This window comes from Sceloporus occidentalis, unplaced genomic scaffold (genome assembly GCF_023333645.1).
Source record: "Sceloporus occidentalis isolate IW3139 unplaced genomic scaffold, rSceOcc1.0.p SCAF_6, whole genome shotgun sequence".
Lineage (NCBI taxonomy): Eukaryota > Metazoa > Chordata > Lepidosauria > Squamata > Phrynosomatidae > Sceloporus > Sceloporus occidentalis.
In genome coordinates, this window is record NW_028316986.1 from 47,264,480 (window position 1) to 47,279,514 (window position 15,035).

The 15,035-nt window shown below is 42.3% G+C and overlaps 1 protein-coding gene across 2 annotated transcripts in view; it reads left to right on the forward strand.

Annotated features, from left to right (window-relative positions):
* Positions 1-14,619, forward strand: part of LOC149310710 (uncharacterized) — an 86,994-nt gene extending 72,375 nt beyond the window's left edge. For both annotated transcript variants that reach the window (XM_089529565.1, XM_089529567.1), the window contains exon 5: positions 12,027-14,619. In XM_089529565.1, the coding sequence (XP_089385691.1) occupies positions 12,027-12,155 (129 nt within the window). In that variant the 3' untranslated portion in view covers positions 12,156-14,619. The remainder of the gene's footprint in view (positions 1-12,026) is intronic.
* The last annotated feature ends 416 nt before the right edge of the window (positions 14,620-15,035 follow it).

Below are 15,035 nucleotides of genomic sequence, written 5' to 3' on the forward strand. Positions count from 1 at the left end.
TCTGCTTCACATCTGACAAAATGGCCAGGTGCAGAGACTGTTGCCAAAGTCATTTGCAGTGGTAGCTATTTTGGCCATAAAACATTTTGTTGCTTTGAGATGTTAGGAAATGTGTGGGGAAAAAAGTTAGGCCACCTTTGTGGCTGTGATAGTTGAAAGTCAGTTCAAACAAAAATGTAGAGGCAACTTATAAGATCAACACCCCTCTTCCAAATCAGGAAATGAAAGTGATGTTTTTCCGTGCAACCTGATCAATGCATTATTAATAACCTGGGCAGTTCATAACTTCCTTACATTTAACATTGAGATTCTTCAACAGAAACATTTGTCAGCACGTTTTGTAGATGAAACACTAAAAAAAAAAAAAAACCTGCCTTCCTTTCTCTTGATGCTTGATGTCTGGTCATAGCAGTGAAGCATTTATTAATATAAGCACTGTGCCAAAAACAGAGAAGTAGAAGGGGAGGAGAAGAAAGGGTTGGGTTATCTTAACTTGGCATCAGTAAGAATCTAGATCCAGCTAATTTCCTACTAGGCCTGGTTTTGTGTAACTGAGCATAATGCCTCACTTTGAAGAGCTTTTCAGAGAAGATTGAACATTGTCTGGTTATCCCTTTGTACAGTTGCCAGTGGCCACCTGACAACTTTGTCAATACGTTTGTGCTGTTTTTCCCCTTAATGAGGACGTTGGTGTGTTTACTTGACCTTTTCAGATGGAACCACCCCTAGCAACATTGCAGTAGTACAAAGGGGAGGCTGAGCAGTGGTTTGTGTAACATGTGGGGGTTTCTTTGACTGTTCTAAAGGTAGTAGAAAGAAAAACACTGGGATGCCAAACTTTCTAGGATGAGCCAGAAAAGTAAGTCAGTAACCCAAATATCAGCATGTTTAGAATGTGTGCTGTTAAAGAGGTTCTCTTGGAAGATTATTCCAGATCCATGATGGACAGGACACCAAAATGTTAGAAGCGTTTCAAAAATTGAACCACTGGCTGTGCCAACTGTTCATGGAGTTCTGGTTCAAAACAGTAATTTCCCCAAACTCTGGTGTGGAGGAGTAGAGACTGACCATGCAGAGGAGCAGCAATGTACTTTATGAAAAGTAGAACAAGTTAGCTCTAAGCACAGTTTCAGGTTTATGGCATCTACTTCCATTGCATATTGAAACATTTATAAGCAGCCTTTCTTCAGACAGCCCAAGACAGAAGTTAAACAATATCTTGGCAATTAAAAATATGTACATCAGCAGTCAAGGAAAAGCGGCAATAAAACAAAAAAGTGGCAAGTAAGGCTATCAAATAACAAAACAAAAACACCCTTAACTAGACAGTCTGGTATTATAAATCACATTAATAGGGCAGCAAATATTTCCAGCCCCAGTGCCTTCCTGAAAGGGAAAGTTTTACCATTCCCCTTCCTCCTACTCGTCTTTTTCAGCCTGAAGCTAGGAATAAGCAGAGCTAAGAGTACAGTATGCAAAGGGGTCTTGTAAAACCTTTGAGACTAAGGAAAGAAGTTGGTAACATGAGCTTTCATAGATATCAGCCTACCTCCTCCGATGCATCTTAGGAAGTAGACTGAAGTCTACGAAAGCACATGCTACCAACATCTGTCTTTCACTTAGTCTCAAAGGTGCTGCAGGATTTTTTTTTGCATACTGATTTTCCAGACTAACACAGCTATACCTTTATAGAGTACAGTAGTTATTTAGGGGTGGCCCAGGGCAAAGTGTAAAATGGTGGCCCAGGGGATATAACCCATTGCCCCAAGTGAACATTCAGCTCTTCATGAAGTGTTTGTGAGGATGAATATGTAGGAAAGACCTAAGTTTTATCTCACTCCCAGAAACAGAATAGTGGTAGCCGTGCATACTACAGTCTAGTGCTAATGTGAAGGAGGTACATCCCGCTGGATGAAGGGATCATTTGGACACAACTTAGTTTTTTGACAACAATTCTCTATGGAAATTGGCAGTTGTTAAGTCTCAAATGTGGGACTGAAATGTGCAAATAGCTGTTTCAGCATCTGGCTGGCTTTCCCTACTTAAATCCCACAGACTCTTCTGTAGAAACAAGGCTTGGTCTTCCAGTTGTAACTGGAAACAGGGCTAGTCTGAGGGTTTACTAGCAGGCAGAAACAAATTTGTCTATTTAAGCTGTTCTCTCTTGTTAGTTTGTAATGTTGTTTTGAGGCGACTACCTTTCTGACATATTTCCCTTGACTTACAACGTGCCTGGCCCTCCCTAGTTCTGAAAGTTCATTTTCTATTCCCTCCCTTCCTGTTTGTGAATGAACATTTTCTTCTTCCTATCCTTTGTTTTTTTAAAAATGTTCAAAACCTGAAATACAGAAATCTTCTTTTTCTCTCCCATTCCTCCTGCATTTACTTGGGAACATGTAAATGTTGCAAGGTAGGACTGCAACACTGCCATTTTTTTTCTAGATTACTGAGCCCCCCCTCCCCCTTTTTAACTTGATCAACTAAAAATATTCTCTTGATTTAATTGATGAGTACTCTTTAATTTTTGGAAATATTTTCAATACTTATAAAGACTGCAGATGGCAGTTTCTGAAGAATATCTTTAAAATATGCCTTCCTGTGTGCAAGAGACAGTAATATCTCTTCTGTAAAGCAGCTGTAGTCAAAAAAAGAAAAAGGGAAAAAAGAGCAAATTTCTGGATACTCTCCAGGATTAACTCCTATACATTGAAGCATGACATAAATTAACCCCAAGTTTTCTTTCTGTTGCTGTATCAGTATTTCTAATTTCTTCACAGAACAGAAAAGAATTAATATTAGAAAAGAAAATGTCTTTTTTAGTTTAGTTTTTTTTAAAAAAAAAGCTGAAGCAAGATAAAATAGTAAGCTTTGTTCAGCAGTAGTACATACTAGGTGTTGGTGTCATAAGCCTAAATTCCTGTGTGAAAGTGTTGAACATTTTGTCTAGTGCCAATTGTCTGCATTCAGTTTAAACTTGCAAAAGTAGAGTTGTGTATACAGTGCCATTGTGCATGAGCATGTGGCTCACAGGTGTACTCACCTGATGCACATGTATGTGGAGACATGTGCACATTTGGTTACACATTCAGATGTACATTCAGTTGTGCAAGGTTGCATAGCACAATCAGTGTATAATTCCACAGGTGAAGATGTACTCAACACAACCTCACTATAGGATCTTGGCCATAGTTTATAGATGTTAACAAGTTGCTTCTAAGTAAATGGGAGCAAAAGAATGGCATTCAAAAGAGGTTTGGTTAAATGAACTGAGATCCTTTGTTCAAACAAAGAGTAAATGATGTTAATGTGCACACAAAAGAGTATGAAATTCCTTGGACCAATAATATGTTTTAAATATTAAAATGTACACTATGCAAAGAAAAGAATTTTAATTATATGTAGCATAATGATTAATTGGTTGTAGCGTTTTGCACTATACAAATGAAGTCACTTATTTTCCTTCTCTGCCCTCCCTGGATCTGGAACTCCTCATACAGTCGCCGCTTTTATATGGCGCCACTTCTTTCCCCTTCAAATCCTTTTCAAGACACACCCCACCCTCATTTTGTTGTTCTACATGGTTGGTTCTGAATCCAAGAGCTGTGCCACTCTATGAGGCATCAGCTGCAGTTCCTGGAGAGTTTCAAGAAAAGAATAAACAATGGCTACCCATGGCTAAAATTATTTTACTGGTCCCTGGCACACTGGAAATAAAATGCCAGTTCCCCTGCATCACAATGCTTAAAAGCACTGCTCTGGAGTTCTGACAGAAAGTAGGGATCTGGAATTCTAAGAATAGAAATAATTGTCTTCCTTATTATGTCCTCTTGAGGGTAGGTAGACATAGGTTGGCCCTTTCAAAAAATCTTTTCAAGAAGCACTGATCCTCAACTGTTATCCCATCTGGATGTTTTTTTTTAAAAAAAGAAAAAATGCAATAATTAATAAAAAAAATAGCTATTAACTCGCTTCCCTTTCATGACACCCAAATCTACTTCCTGAGACAACAACATCATTCTTCCGAATGCTAGGGCTTGCCCTGCCCTTTTACTAACCCTTTCATGAATTCTCATTTGCTGTTCCCTTTGTGATAACATACCTCTAACTGTTAGTTTGGCAGGGAAAGTACCAGTTAATCCTCTACTGTTCCATTTTCTCTGCTGCTTTTAAAATGTCCCAGCTTCTCTCTCTTCCTCCCCATTGTTTCCTGGGGAGTAAGGCTTACTTACTTTTAGGCTTACTCCAAGAGTTGCAAATGACATTCAAAATATAAAAGTACTTAGTGCTTCATGGGAAAGGAGATGGTAGAGTCTTGCCCTTCCCAGATGGCTTGGGCAAAAGCAAACTGCTGCAGTCTCAGCTTTGAAACAGGGTAGCCTGTAGTGTGTGACTTCAAATTGCTTCTTGAAGTAAGCAAAACAAATAAACACATCTTGTAAATAGGAGGGGAAGGGAGAGGCCTTGAGCAAGTTGAGGGGCTTTTCTTAAGAAACACCCCCTGGAACTATGTACAGTGGTGCCTCTGCATACGCGGACTTTTTATAAGCGGCTTTGAGCGTACGCGCTCAAGCCGCTGGGCGCGCGCGGGGCAAAAGGGGCGGCACATCCCATTCAGTTGAATGGGCGCGCGAGCGCCCGTTGCGCCCCGCGCACCTCCGCGCCGCCGTGCACGAGCCCCATTGTTTACAATGGGGCTCGAGCATAGGCGGAAATCACCATACGAGGCGGGATCCGGAACGGATCCCCGCGTATGGCGAGGTTCCACTGTATATGTGTCTTGATTTTCATCTGTGAAATGTTGGAAGATCTGTAATAGGTCTGTGGTGGCGAACTTATGGCATGCGTGCCCTCTCTGACACATGAAGCAATTTTTGAGGGAGTGTGGAGAGACGGAAGTGCAGGGGGAGAGTAGGAACAGGCTTGCATGCATTTATTCTCTTCCTCCACCCTCTTGTGTCTTTAGCGGCCCCTCTGGAGACAGCTTAAAGGCCTGGGAAGGTGGGGAAGAGTAGGAACAGTGCATGCCTGTTCCTTCTCTCTACCCCCCCCCCCCCCATTTTCCCAGGCCTTCAGCTGTCTCTGGGGAAGTCCTGCCACCAGAAATCCCACCCCCAGGATGAGGAAGTTCAGTCCCCAGAAGGTGGAAGTCCCATCTCCAGAAGTCCCACCCCTCAAGACGTCCCACCCCCACCCCCCACCCCCGGCACTGGTTAACACCCAGTGCAGGAACACCTTTGAGTTTGGGCACTGGGTCTCTAAAAAGTTCACCTTCACTGTAATATGTGTAAGCAACCAAACATCGTTTGGTTTCTTCTCTAACCAGAATTTGACCTTGGACATCTTCATGTCCAATGCAAAATTGACTCCAACCCACCCTACAGTGAACCTCAAAGGTTCCTACGGAAAGAGAAGCAACATTGTTGGTTGCATATGTTCTGCTCTTATCCATTTTTCTTATCCTCCAATAATCTGTCCTTTGCTTAATACAGTTTGAAAACTACTGTCTGTGGAATTGTGTTAAACAAAGGTTAACATCTTAAAATTCTGGGCACCTGATATCCCTGATGTATAGTTTTGTGTTGAAGTGATAATCAGGGTTGAGCAGAAAACAAAATGCAAACTGCAGAATGCCGATACGCAACTATCACCACAGGGCAACTGCCTGTAAAAACCTTTAGTCTTTTGGTTTTCCCATGCCACAACTTTTTCACCATGCCCATGTTTTTTCACATTCTGTCAAACTAGGTTTCCTGCTGTGAGGCTTTGAGTTTTCTATTATTGGCACGCCGTGAGAGACTCTGAGCCTTACTCTGACATTACATAGGAATTTTGATTACTTACGTTGATTTTTCTTCCCCTCCCAAGCCTTTTAGCTATGTCACCCACCTGCAGCAAACAAAAAGGTTTCAGCTGCTGCCTTGTTCACCAATCCTGATTGGTTGGCATTTCTAAATGGAGGGCAGTGCCAGGCTCTTTGTCCACTTTCTGTCTCTCTTAGTACTGGCAAGCAGTGTCTCTGCGCAGAAGAGGGACAAATCTGACTGATTAATTCTGCCCCTTTAGCTCTGAATAAAGGTTGCTATGTTACCCTCCCACTCTGAGGCCTACCAGAACGCGTACCATCCATAATGCCACAGCAGGCGGCTGGTGAATGGAAGCTCTTTAAAATGTGCCCCTCCTGCTGTGTTCTTAGTCTCAACTTCAGCTTAAGGATGTGTGTGTACGGATTTCTGTCTGTCAATGTGCATGGCCACTGAGCATGCTTTTTCTCAGCTGAGCTATGGGTAGAAAAGTCACAGATGTTACTCTAACATCTTCCATGATAAATTGATGTCTTTGGCATGTACTTGGAGACATCCTTGCAAGAAACATGCTTTATGATAGAATTTTTTGTAATATGAACGTTCTGCTTTCGAATGAAAAGACTGCTTGATAAGCACTAAGCTCTCAGCGTGTAAAAGAGGAAGCCAAGCATTCTTCTTCACTGGTATTGCTTGGTGCTTATAGAATACAAAACATTTAACCCACCTCCAATTGAGCATTTAACCCACCTCCAATTGAACAGGATGCTTTTGTGCTCCAGAGTCATGTTTTGTGACAGAATTCTCACAGAATGAAACTAACAAGATAGGCAGTTTATAACATTGGCCTGGTACAGATGGGCAGAAAGCACTATCATTGGCCCAAAATTAGGATTTGGGAGTGTGCAGCAACCACATGCTCCCAAACGCTAGCATACAGCAGTGGCACCATCATGGCATCCTCCCATCCATGCGGGGACCACCATGATGATGCAAGAACTGCGTAGCATCCAGATGCCGCTGGCAGGAAGTGGCATCATGGCGGCTCCCTTTCCTCTTTGTGGTGCTGCAAAAAAAGAAGCTACTTCGGGCAGCTTCTTTTTGGCAACATGTTGGTGCTGCAGCATGCGGCTGCTGCAGCACTGACTCGGGGCAAAGATGGGCAGTGCAGAGATGCCTGTCTGTCGAGCCCCATTATCACCTGACAGAGGGTAAACAATATTCCCAAGTTCCAGCTGCCGTCCATCTCCTGTTTAATGTGTTGTTTTGGTTTGTGTTGTTTTGTTCCAGATAAAAAATGGGTGGTTCAGAAAAAGTATCCCTGTCATTTCTCCAGATCAGTTGCACTTTGCCACTCGGACACATTCTCCCCCACACCTGTATAATCTTCTTCTTGTTGTTGTGAGCCTTTAAGTCATTTCTGATTTATGCTGACCCTATTTCTCCTCCCTCCATAACTGTCATCTTCCAGTCTGCAAGGGAGTGACCAGGCAGGTCCAGCTCCACCAGGGCTAGCCTGAAGAAGAAGAGCCCTCCCTCCAGTCTATCTGCCTTGGTCCAGGCCTCAGAGGGAGAGAAGAACCACTGGACCTCATCCCCTTTCCCACCACCATTCCCTTCTCTTTTTGTGTCATGTCTTTTAAATTGTAAGCCTGAGGGCAGGGAACCGTCTAATTAAAAATAATAATTGTAAGCCGCTCTGATAGCCATTAGGGCTGAAGGGCAGGGTATAAATACCATAAATAAATAAATAGGAGGAACTTCTTAACACTACAGCTGTTTGACAGTGGAACGTGGAGTCTACTTCTTTGGAGGTCTTTAAACAGGCAGGATGGCCATCTGTTGGGGGTGCTTTGACTGTTGTTCCTACATGGCAGGAAGACTATTGTAACCTAAAACACCTCCTCGCTGTACAAACAGCCTATATGGCAAGCGGAAGTGTTTGTAAAGGTAATGATGGTATTCAAGATTCTTTGAGAGAGACAGACTTCATTAGAGACTAAATCTATGGCTGTACCTTTAGCAGTAACTGTGTGTGTACAGATTTCCAAATCATTTCCTGTGTTCTGAATGATGTGAGTAGAACTGGTTAATAGCCACCGAGGCCCCGATCTGCCGCTTTTCAGGCTGCAGGGAAGCAGCAAAACGCCGCTTCCCCGCAGCCTGAAAAGGGGTGTCCTTGGGGCTTCAAGCCCCAAGGACACCCCGTGGCGGCGGGGAGGGGGAGAAAGGGGCCGCTTGGCCCCTTTCTCCCTTGCTTCGCTGGGTGCAGCCGTCTGAAGGCTGCGCCCAGCGAAGCAAAGCGGCGCCTCAAACCAGGAAGGAGCTCCGAAACGGAGCTCCTTCCTGGTTTGCGCAACGTGCACCCTAGGCACCCTGGCACGGAGCGAGGATGTCACGTCCACGCCACCCCATGTAGAGGCGGCGCGGCCGTGATGTCCTCATGACAGCGGCCGTCTGGAAGGGCCGCTGTCATTTTTTACACGCAGAGCGCGTATTAGGGTTAGGGAGGTGTGGAAGCACCGCACCTCCCTAACCCTAGTACGCGCTCCGTGCGTACTTTAGTGGCGGTCTATAACCCGCCGCAGAATGGAGAAAAGCAGCAACTCAGTCCTTGTGTTCATAGCTATTTCTGCAGGATAACACTTCATGTATGTGTTGAAATAGGCTCCATTCCATAAAGGCCTGTGGTATAAGCATTTCATTAGTTTTTTGAGTACCATAACTTTATTTTTACTGCAACCAAGGTCTAAAGCACTGCAGAAATAATCCAGTTTGAGACCACTTTAACAGCCCTGGCTCAGTGCTAGGGAATCTTGGGAATTGTAGTTTTTTGTGGCACCTGAGCCCTCTGACAGAGAAGGCTAAATGTCTCACAAAACTACAGTTCCCAGAATTCCCTAGCATTGAGCCAGGGCAGCTAAAGTAGTCTCAAACTGGATGATTTCTGCAGTGTGTTTTGGAACCAAGTGATATGGCCTAACTGTGCTACTAGAAATTGCCTAATGTCAGTACTACTGCTTCTTTATTGTCCCAATAACTGTAATATATTGGTCTACTTGCACCCATATAAAACGTTTGGAACATTTTATTGCTGAGCTAGTGTGTTCCAGCTAGGACCCTGCCTCTTATGCTGCCCATGTCAGTATCCTCCTTCCAGTTTACCTCTGTTTCTTGTTGTCTGTTTCATATAGAGCAGCAATTTGGGAAGACTCCTGCAAGTGTTAAAGTGTAAGTGTAAAAATAGGTCATTTAATATTAAAAGATGTTTCATTTAATAACATAGTCATTGGACTATGACTCTGGAGATCAAGGTTTAAATCCTCACTGAGCCATGAAAACCCACTTGGTGACCTTGGACAGGTAACATTCTCTCAGCCTCAGAGGAAAGCAAAAGCAAACCCTCTCTGAACAAATCATGCCAAGAAAACTCTGTGATGGGGCCTTAGGGTCTCCATAAGTCCCAAACTACTTGAAGGCATGGAACAACAATAATAGTGTTAATACATTTGGTTGCTTCCTCTGGGGATTCTGTATGGCTGCTTTACCCACCATTTTATATAATTTTTACAAATGAAAATATTTTTCTTATCAGATCACAGAGAGGAAACTTATGGGGGTCTCAACAACAAGCTAGCTATAAAGTTTGCAGCCTTGACTAGACTCATAGCTATAACTGAGCAGATAACCTTGATGGGCTGTGTATGTGTGTGTGAATGCGGAACTCTCTGTGATCATGATCACAAAAATTCATTCATTCATTCATTTAAGCTCTGTGGTGCATAATGTGGCAATGTATTCTCAGAATGCTGAGTTTTGTCTTCCTTTGAAACGAAATACCTCTCTGGTTTCCTGTGCGAGGAAGCAAAGTTGCATTGCTCTGGGAATGAACCAGATAATCTAATGGACCCTTTCCCCTCTCGACAAAAGGATTTGACCCTGTTGGCTGGGTCAGCCAAATAGAAGGTTTTTCTGTTCATGACCTTTTAACTGTTTGATTGTGAGTCAGAATCCATTAGGGAATATAGATGGATCAAAGGGCAAAATCCTGGATACAGTGGCCACCTCATGACAGACCTGACTATGAAGTGTCAGAGGTCACTTTAGAGATAAAAGACCTGCTAATTATTTGCTCAAAATCCTAATACTTTGTGCAAGCACCTTCCATCTAAGATGGTTGAGTAAATACTGGCATTTAGGAATGCTGGGGAAAGGCAGGAAAAGTGTCAGCAGGGTGTGTAGCCTCTCTGGCTACATCCAATCTGTGAACTACAGGTCTTTGTCTGTTCCCTTCCTATGATGTAGTTTTGATTTGGGTTCTGCATTGGTTGCATAATGAGGCTGTGTGATTCTGTTACAGTAAGTTATTTGAACTGGGCCTTAGTGGGTCTAGCTACATATGGTTTCCCTCATGGGCTTCTTTGTTCCAGTGTTACTGACAGATCAAGGCACATCCCTATCCAACAGTATTGTTGCCTTCCTTTGAAGTGTATGTTCTATTATGACCTAGGAGGAGTTGTAACTTTTACAAAAGTATTATTCATAAATAGTACTGCCCTTTTTATTTCCTCTCAGGGAAGTGAAAAATGGACAAAACACATCTTAACCCCCTTAGTTCTGTTCTTATCTAGCGGCTTGTACAGACAGGCCAAAATAAAGCTAAGGACTGGAGTGTGGCTTCCGGACTCTTAGGATGCATGCATCATTTAAACAGCATACTTCCAGAGTGACCTGAAGCAGCTTTATTTTGGCCTTAAATCATGAAATTTGAAAAGTTACATGTTTGGACTACAATTTGCATGACCACTGGAAGTATTCTGGGAGCTGTAGTTCAAAAAAGAAACTTTTCTCTGTGATGTTGCCATGACAGTTGAAGTGCAATCATAGCACTATAATTGTACAATTATGAAAGGACCCTCAACAGGGCCAAGGCAAAGCAGAGACTATGCAGGGTGAAGGCTGAAGAAAATTGGCCAGGCCACAGGCGTTAAAAGGTGGAAACAGTTTGGAAAGAAAAGAACTCACAAAGATCTTAAAGCAGAGGCAGAGGTCCATGGGCCTGTTCTTGGACCAGAACCCAGAAAAACGTTCCTTGGAAAATAAAACAAAATTTGAAATCTCATAAAAAATCAAACTGGAAGTGGTCAAAAATCCACTTTACAATTCTGTAAAACCTCTTGGCAGAGAGCAGGGGATGAGCCGATGCATGGCTCATCCTAATTTGAAGCAAAATCACCACTCCTGGAAATTTCATTGGTTGAAAGTTTTGTTCTGAGAAAGCCTTTGGTGGGGTCCAAGAGAGGGCTGGAGACTGCCAGCAAAGGGCCTGGGGGCTGAAGGATCCCCAGTGCTGTCGTAAATAGTTAGTTATTGGAAGGTGTATGTTTCCTGTTTTATTGAATCATTTCCTGTATTGCTATGTATTTTATATGTTATTATCCTACTAGAAAGGCAGGCTAACTCCAACAGGCCTCCCTGGAAGAAGTTTACCCATTCGTTAAGAAGCCAAGCCCTCCCTCCAGTCCATCTCCCCTGATCCAGGCTTCGGAGGTAGAGAAGAACTGCTGGCCCTCATCCCCTTCCCTCCACCACTCCCTTCTCCTTTTGTGTCGTGTCTTTTTAGATTGTAAGCCTGAGGGCAGGGAACCGCCTAATTAAAAGATTGTATGTACAGCGCTGTGTAAATTTACAGCGCTTTATAAATAAAGGATAATAATAATAATAATAATAATAATAATAATAATAATAATAAAATTACCTTTCCCAACCATTTGGTTCTTCTGAGGTGCTGCTGCTCAGGGTTCCCGTGCTATATGAAGTCTGGTCATTGAGCTTAAAGGATAATGTCTTCTCAGTGGTGGCAAGAATCCCCCAGTCTCCAGAATCCCCCAGTCCAAATGGCCACTAGCCATGTTGGCTGAAGGATTCTGGGAGTTGTAGTGCCAAAAGTAACATCCCCTAAACCCCCTCTCTCTATGACCCTTCTTTTAAAACTCTTCTGTTTAGAGGTACATTTGAATTATGCTGGTTTTATTATTGATGATTGCTGTTTTTCTGCTTTTCAGTTTTTATAGTTTTGATGCTTTTTCTGTTTGATAAATAGTGTCACCATGATTCTCTTCAGTTGTTCCATTTTGGTAATATTAACTAAATAAGACACTCATTACCAGGTCTCTCTGTATACATCACTTCAATGACGGCTGCCATTTTCTTTTTTCTCCACAGCATATCAATGGGAGCCGGACACCACCTCACTTTGTGTATGACCCATCCACCTTTGCCTTCCGATCCCTGAGCACCTTGAAGCCCCTGAGCCTCATAGCTCCGGTTGAAGAACCATCATGTGCCTACTGAAGGAGAAAACTCACAACTCTCAGGAATCATACCAACCAACTGCCCAGCAAGGACTAATTTAAGGAGGGCAGGTGTTTACAATAACCATCAATATCCTTGGTCACAGGAGAAGAGTGACTTTTCTCATGTTTAGCTTTTTATCTTCTGAAAAGTGGCAGGAAGGGATGCATGGGAATTGAGTTAGCTGGGCACATAAGCCATAGTTCAATTATCAAGATGGTGTCTGGTACACAGAAAGCTGGTGTCTTATTGAAGAAATTAGTCATATTTTCCTAATGGGTGAACAGCTGCTTATGTGTTAAAGTGTGTACAATAGAGAGGTTTCTGTCGTTGCTTGCTCTGGATCTAATTGTCTCCTCTACATAGGGAACAGTGGACTAATTCCTCTTGAAAGATGCTTGAACTGAAATTGGACCTGGCCTTAGCTTCAAAGCTAAAGTGAGAAGTACATGGAGGTTGTAGAACTTCAGGGTTTCCTCAGTTCACAGAAGACCTGAATGATTTTGTTTCTACTGAGAATAAAAGAACAACAAGGGTTTTTTGCCCTGTGCAGTCTAGCATGGCAGACATTGTTAAGTTGAAATTATGTATGAGAGAAAATGAGGAAAGTAGTTTCCTCCCCCTTTGGTCCCCTTCACACATCCTTTATTGAGGTATGTGGATGTCCCTTCTTTATGTTGCTATCTTTTATGGCTGTAGCCTATTTCTGAAAAACCACAACAAGGAAATTTGAATGTAACACCTCCTGCTTGGCCCAATGTGCTGTAGTCATACAGAACAGCAATGCAAAGGATAAAAATGTAAGGACTGTTCTTGATTTTGTATGGGACCACCATAGTAACTGGATGATATATCATGCAGAGACAGTGGAAGAAAAAGTGTTTCCAGCCTGTTGCATACTCAGTGGGCATGGGTGAAAAAGACATTTCATAGGAACCTCTTTATTGGCTGTGGTCTCTTCTTCTTTTTGTCTTTTTTTTTCACACCAGGGAAATATATTATTATTCTTGTTAATAAATTACTCACATTCTGGGGTGAGAATTATGTGGCCTTCAAAATGGTATTGAGCTGCAGCTCCCATCATTCCTCACCATTGGCTATATTGGTTAAGGCTGCTGAAGGTTGCACTCCAACTTACCTAATCCATGCTGCCTGGTGATGGACACACAGAGAGAGACATTTTGAGGTCTTCTCAACCAAGCACAGGCTATACTTCTGCCATTTTTCACAACTGGAAGTGATATCATCTCACTCCCAGTTGTGTATAATCTGCCTTGAATCCCACCTTTGGAGAAAGACAGGTTATAAATTCAATAAATAAATATATTTTGGGCTGTTTTGGTTGTGGGTTGCTTGTGACTAACAATGCACTGCACTATTCTTTCTACATGATACTGAAATGTTGGCCTTATTTGTCTGCTAATAATGTGGTGCACAATCCTGGAAGAACTTCTGTTGTGTCATTTTCACGAGGGGGAAAATCTAGAACTGTATTTGGGAAATTATTCATGGTTTGGACAACTTTCTGCTGACTTCAACTATTATGAATTCTATTGGTTGTCCTAGTGAGTAGACCCTAATGCATCAATGGAACGTATAGTTTTGATTTATCATTCAGATTTAGGCTGTGGATGTTGATTCCAATATAGGGAAGGCCAACCTAAACTCTCATTGACACTGGAATCCTAAAGTTAAAAGTTTTAAAGCTATGAGTACAAGTTTACTGTGGTGCCTTTAGTCCTCCATGTAAATATGTTGTGCCAGTAGCAGGTATGTTAAGGTAAGTGAATCCACGTTTTGGTTTCTTGCTACACCATTCCATCTAAGAGCAATTCAGGGGTGTGCACAACTCTTCTTTCTACTAGCCTGTTAATGAAATAAAGGACAGGTTTTCTCTTCTTTATCTGCTGGGTTGCTGTGATGAGAACAAAATTCATTAATGATATGTGAAATGCAAAACAACAGCAGCAGCAGCAGCAACAACAGTTTACTTGTTCCTCCAGTTGAAGGGAAGTATATATTTTTCTCTTTTAATCCTAAATATGATTTCTTGCTGGCTTCATGGTCAGCAGTATATGATAGGATCTGCAGTCTCAGTGGACTTGACCTTTCTACAGTGATGACAAGGGCAGATAATAACCTGGTTTTGCTGTTTCTGCAAATTAGGTTTGGCCTACAAACAGCCTGTGTGTGTTAATAGTCAGAAAATGTATGGAGGTGCTTCTTTCTGTGCCTAAAGCAACCATTTTGTTCGGCAGATACTGCAGAATGCTTTGTTTCTTTGCTAAACAGGCTGACTATTTCTGATTGGCCTAGAAGATACCGTCCCATATGATGCTCCAAGATGAAGGAACGGAGGGCAGACACTCTGTTAAAGTGGCCTTTCTTTGCTACTTTTGTAAGCTTTCCTCTGTCTTTGGTTTTTCAATTGAAACAATAAAGTTACATTTTAACTGCTGCTATATCCACTGCTGTTTGCTTTCTCTTTGCTTTAATTTTTTAATAGTAGAAGAAAGAAATATCCCATATCCTACAACAAGAAAAGAAAGCGACTAGGGCTAAAATATGCTCTGCAGACTTAGGAAAATTGAACAGACATGGATTTTGCCAGTTTTGGCTATAAGAGTAGCACACACATTTTAAGTGTGTGCGTCTGGGTTTCTAGGTCAGCCAGTGTGAGCCAGAGTTTTTCCCAAAGAAATCCTCAGCCGTCATCCCTGGGAGAATTAGCAAGTCTGTGTAACTGCGTTATTGGTCTTTCCACAGAATTGTCATCATATTATGAGCAATTTTATTATTCTGTGTCCATGAAGCAAGACATTTAAATTACTGTAGTCAGAAGCACACTGCCCTATAGTAGATGATGATGTCAGGGGTCAA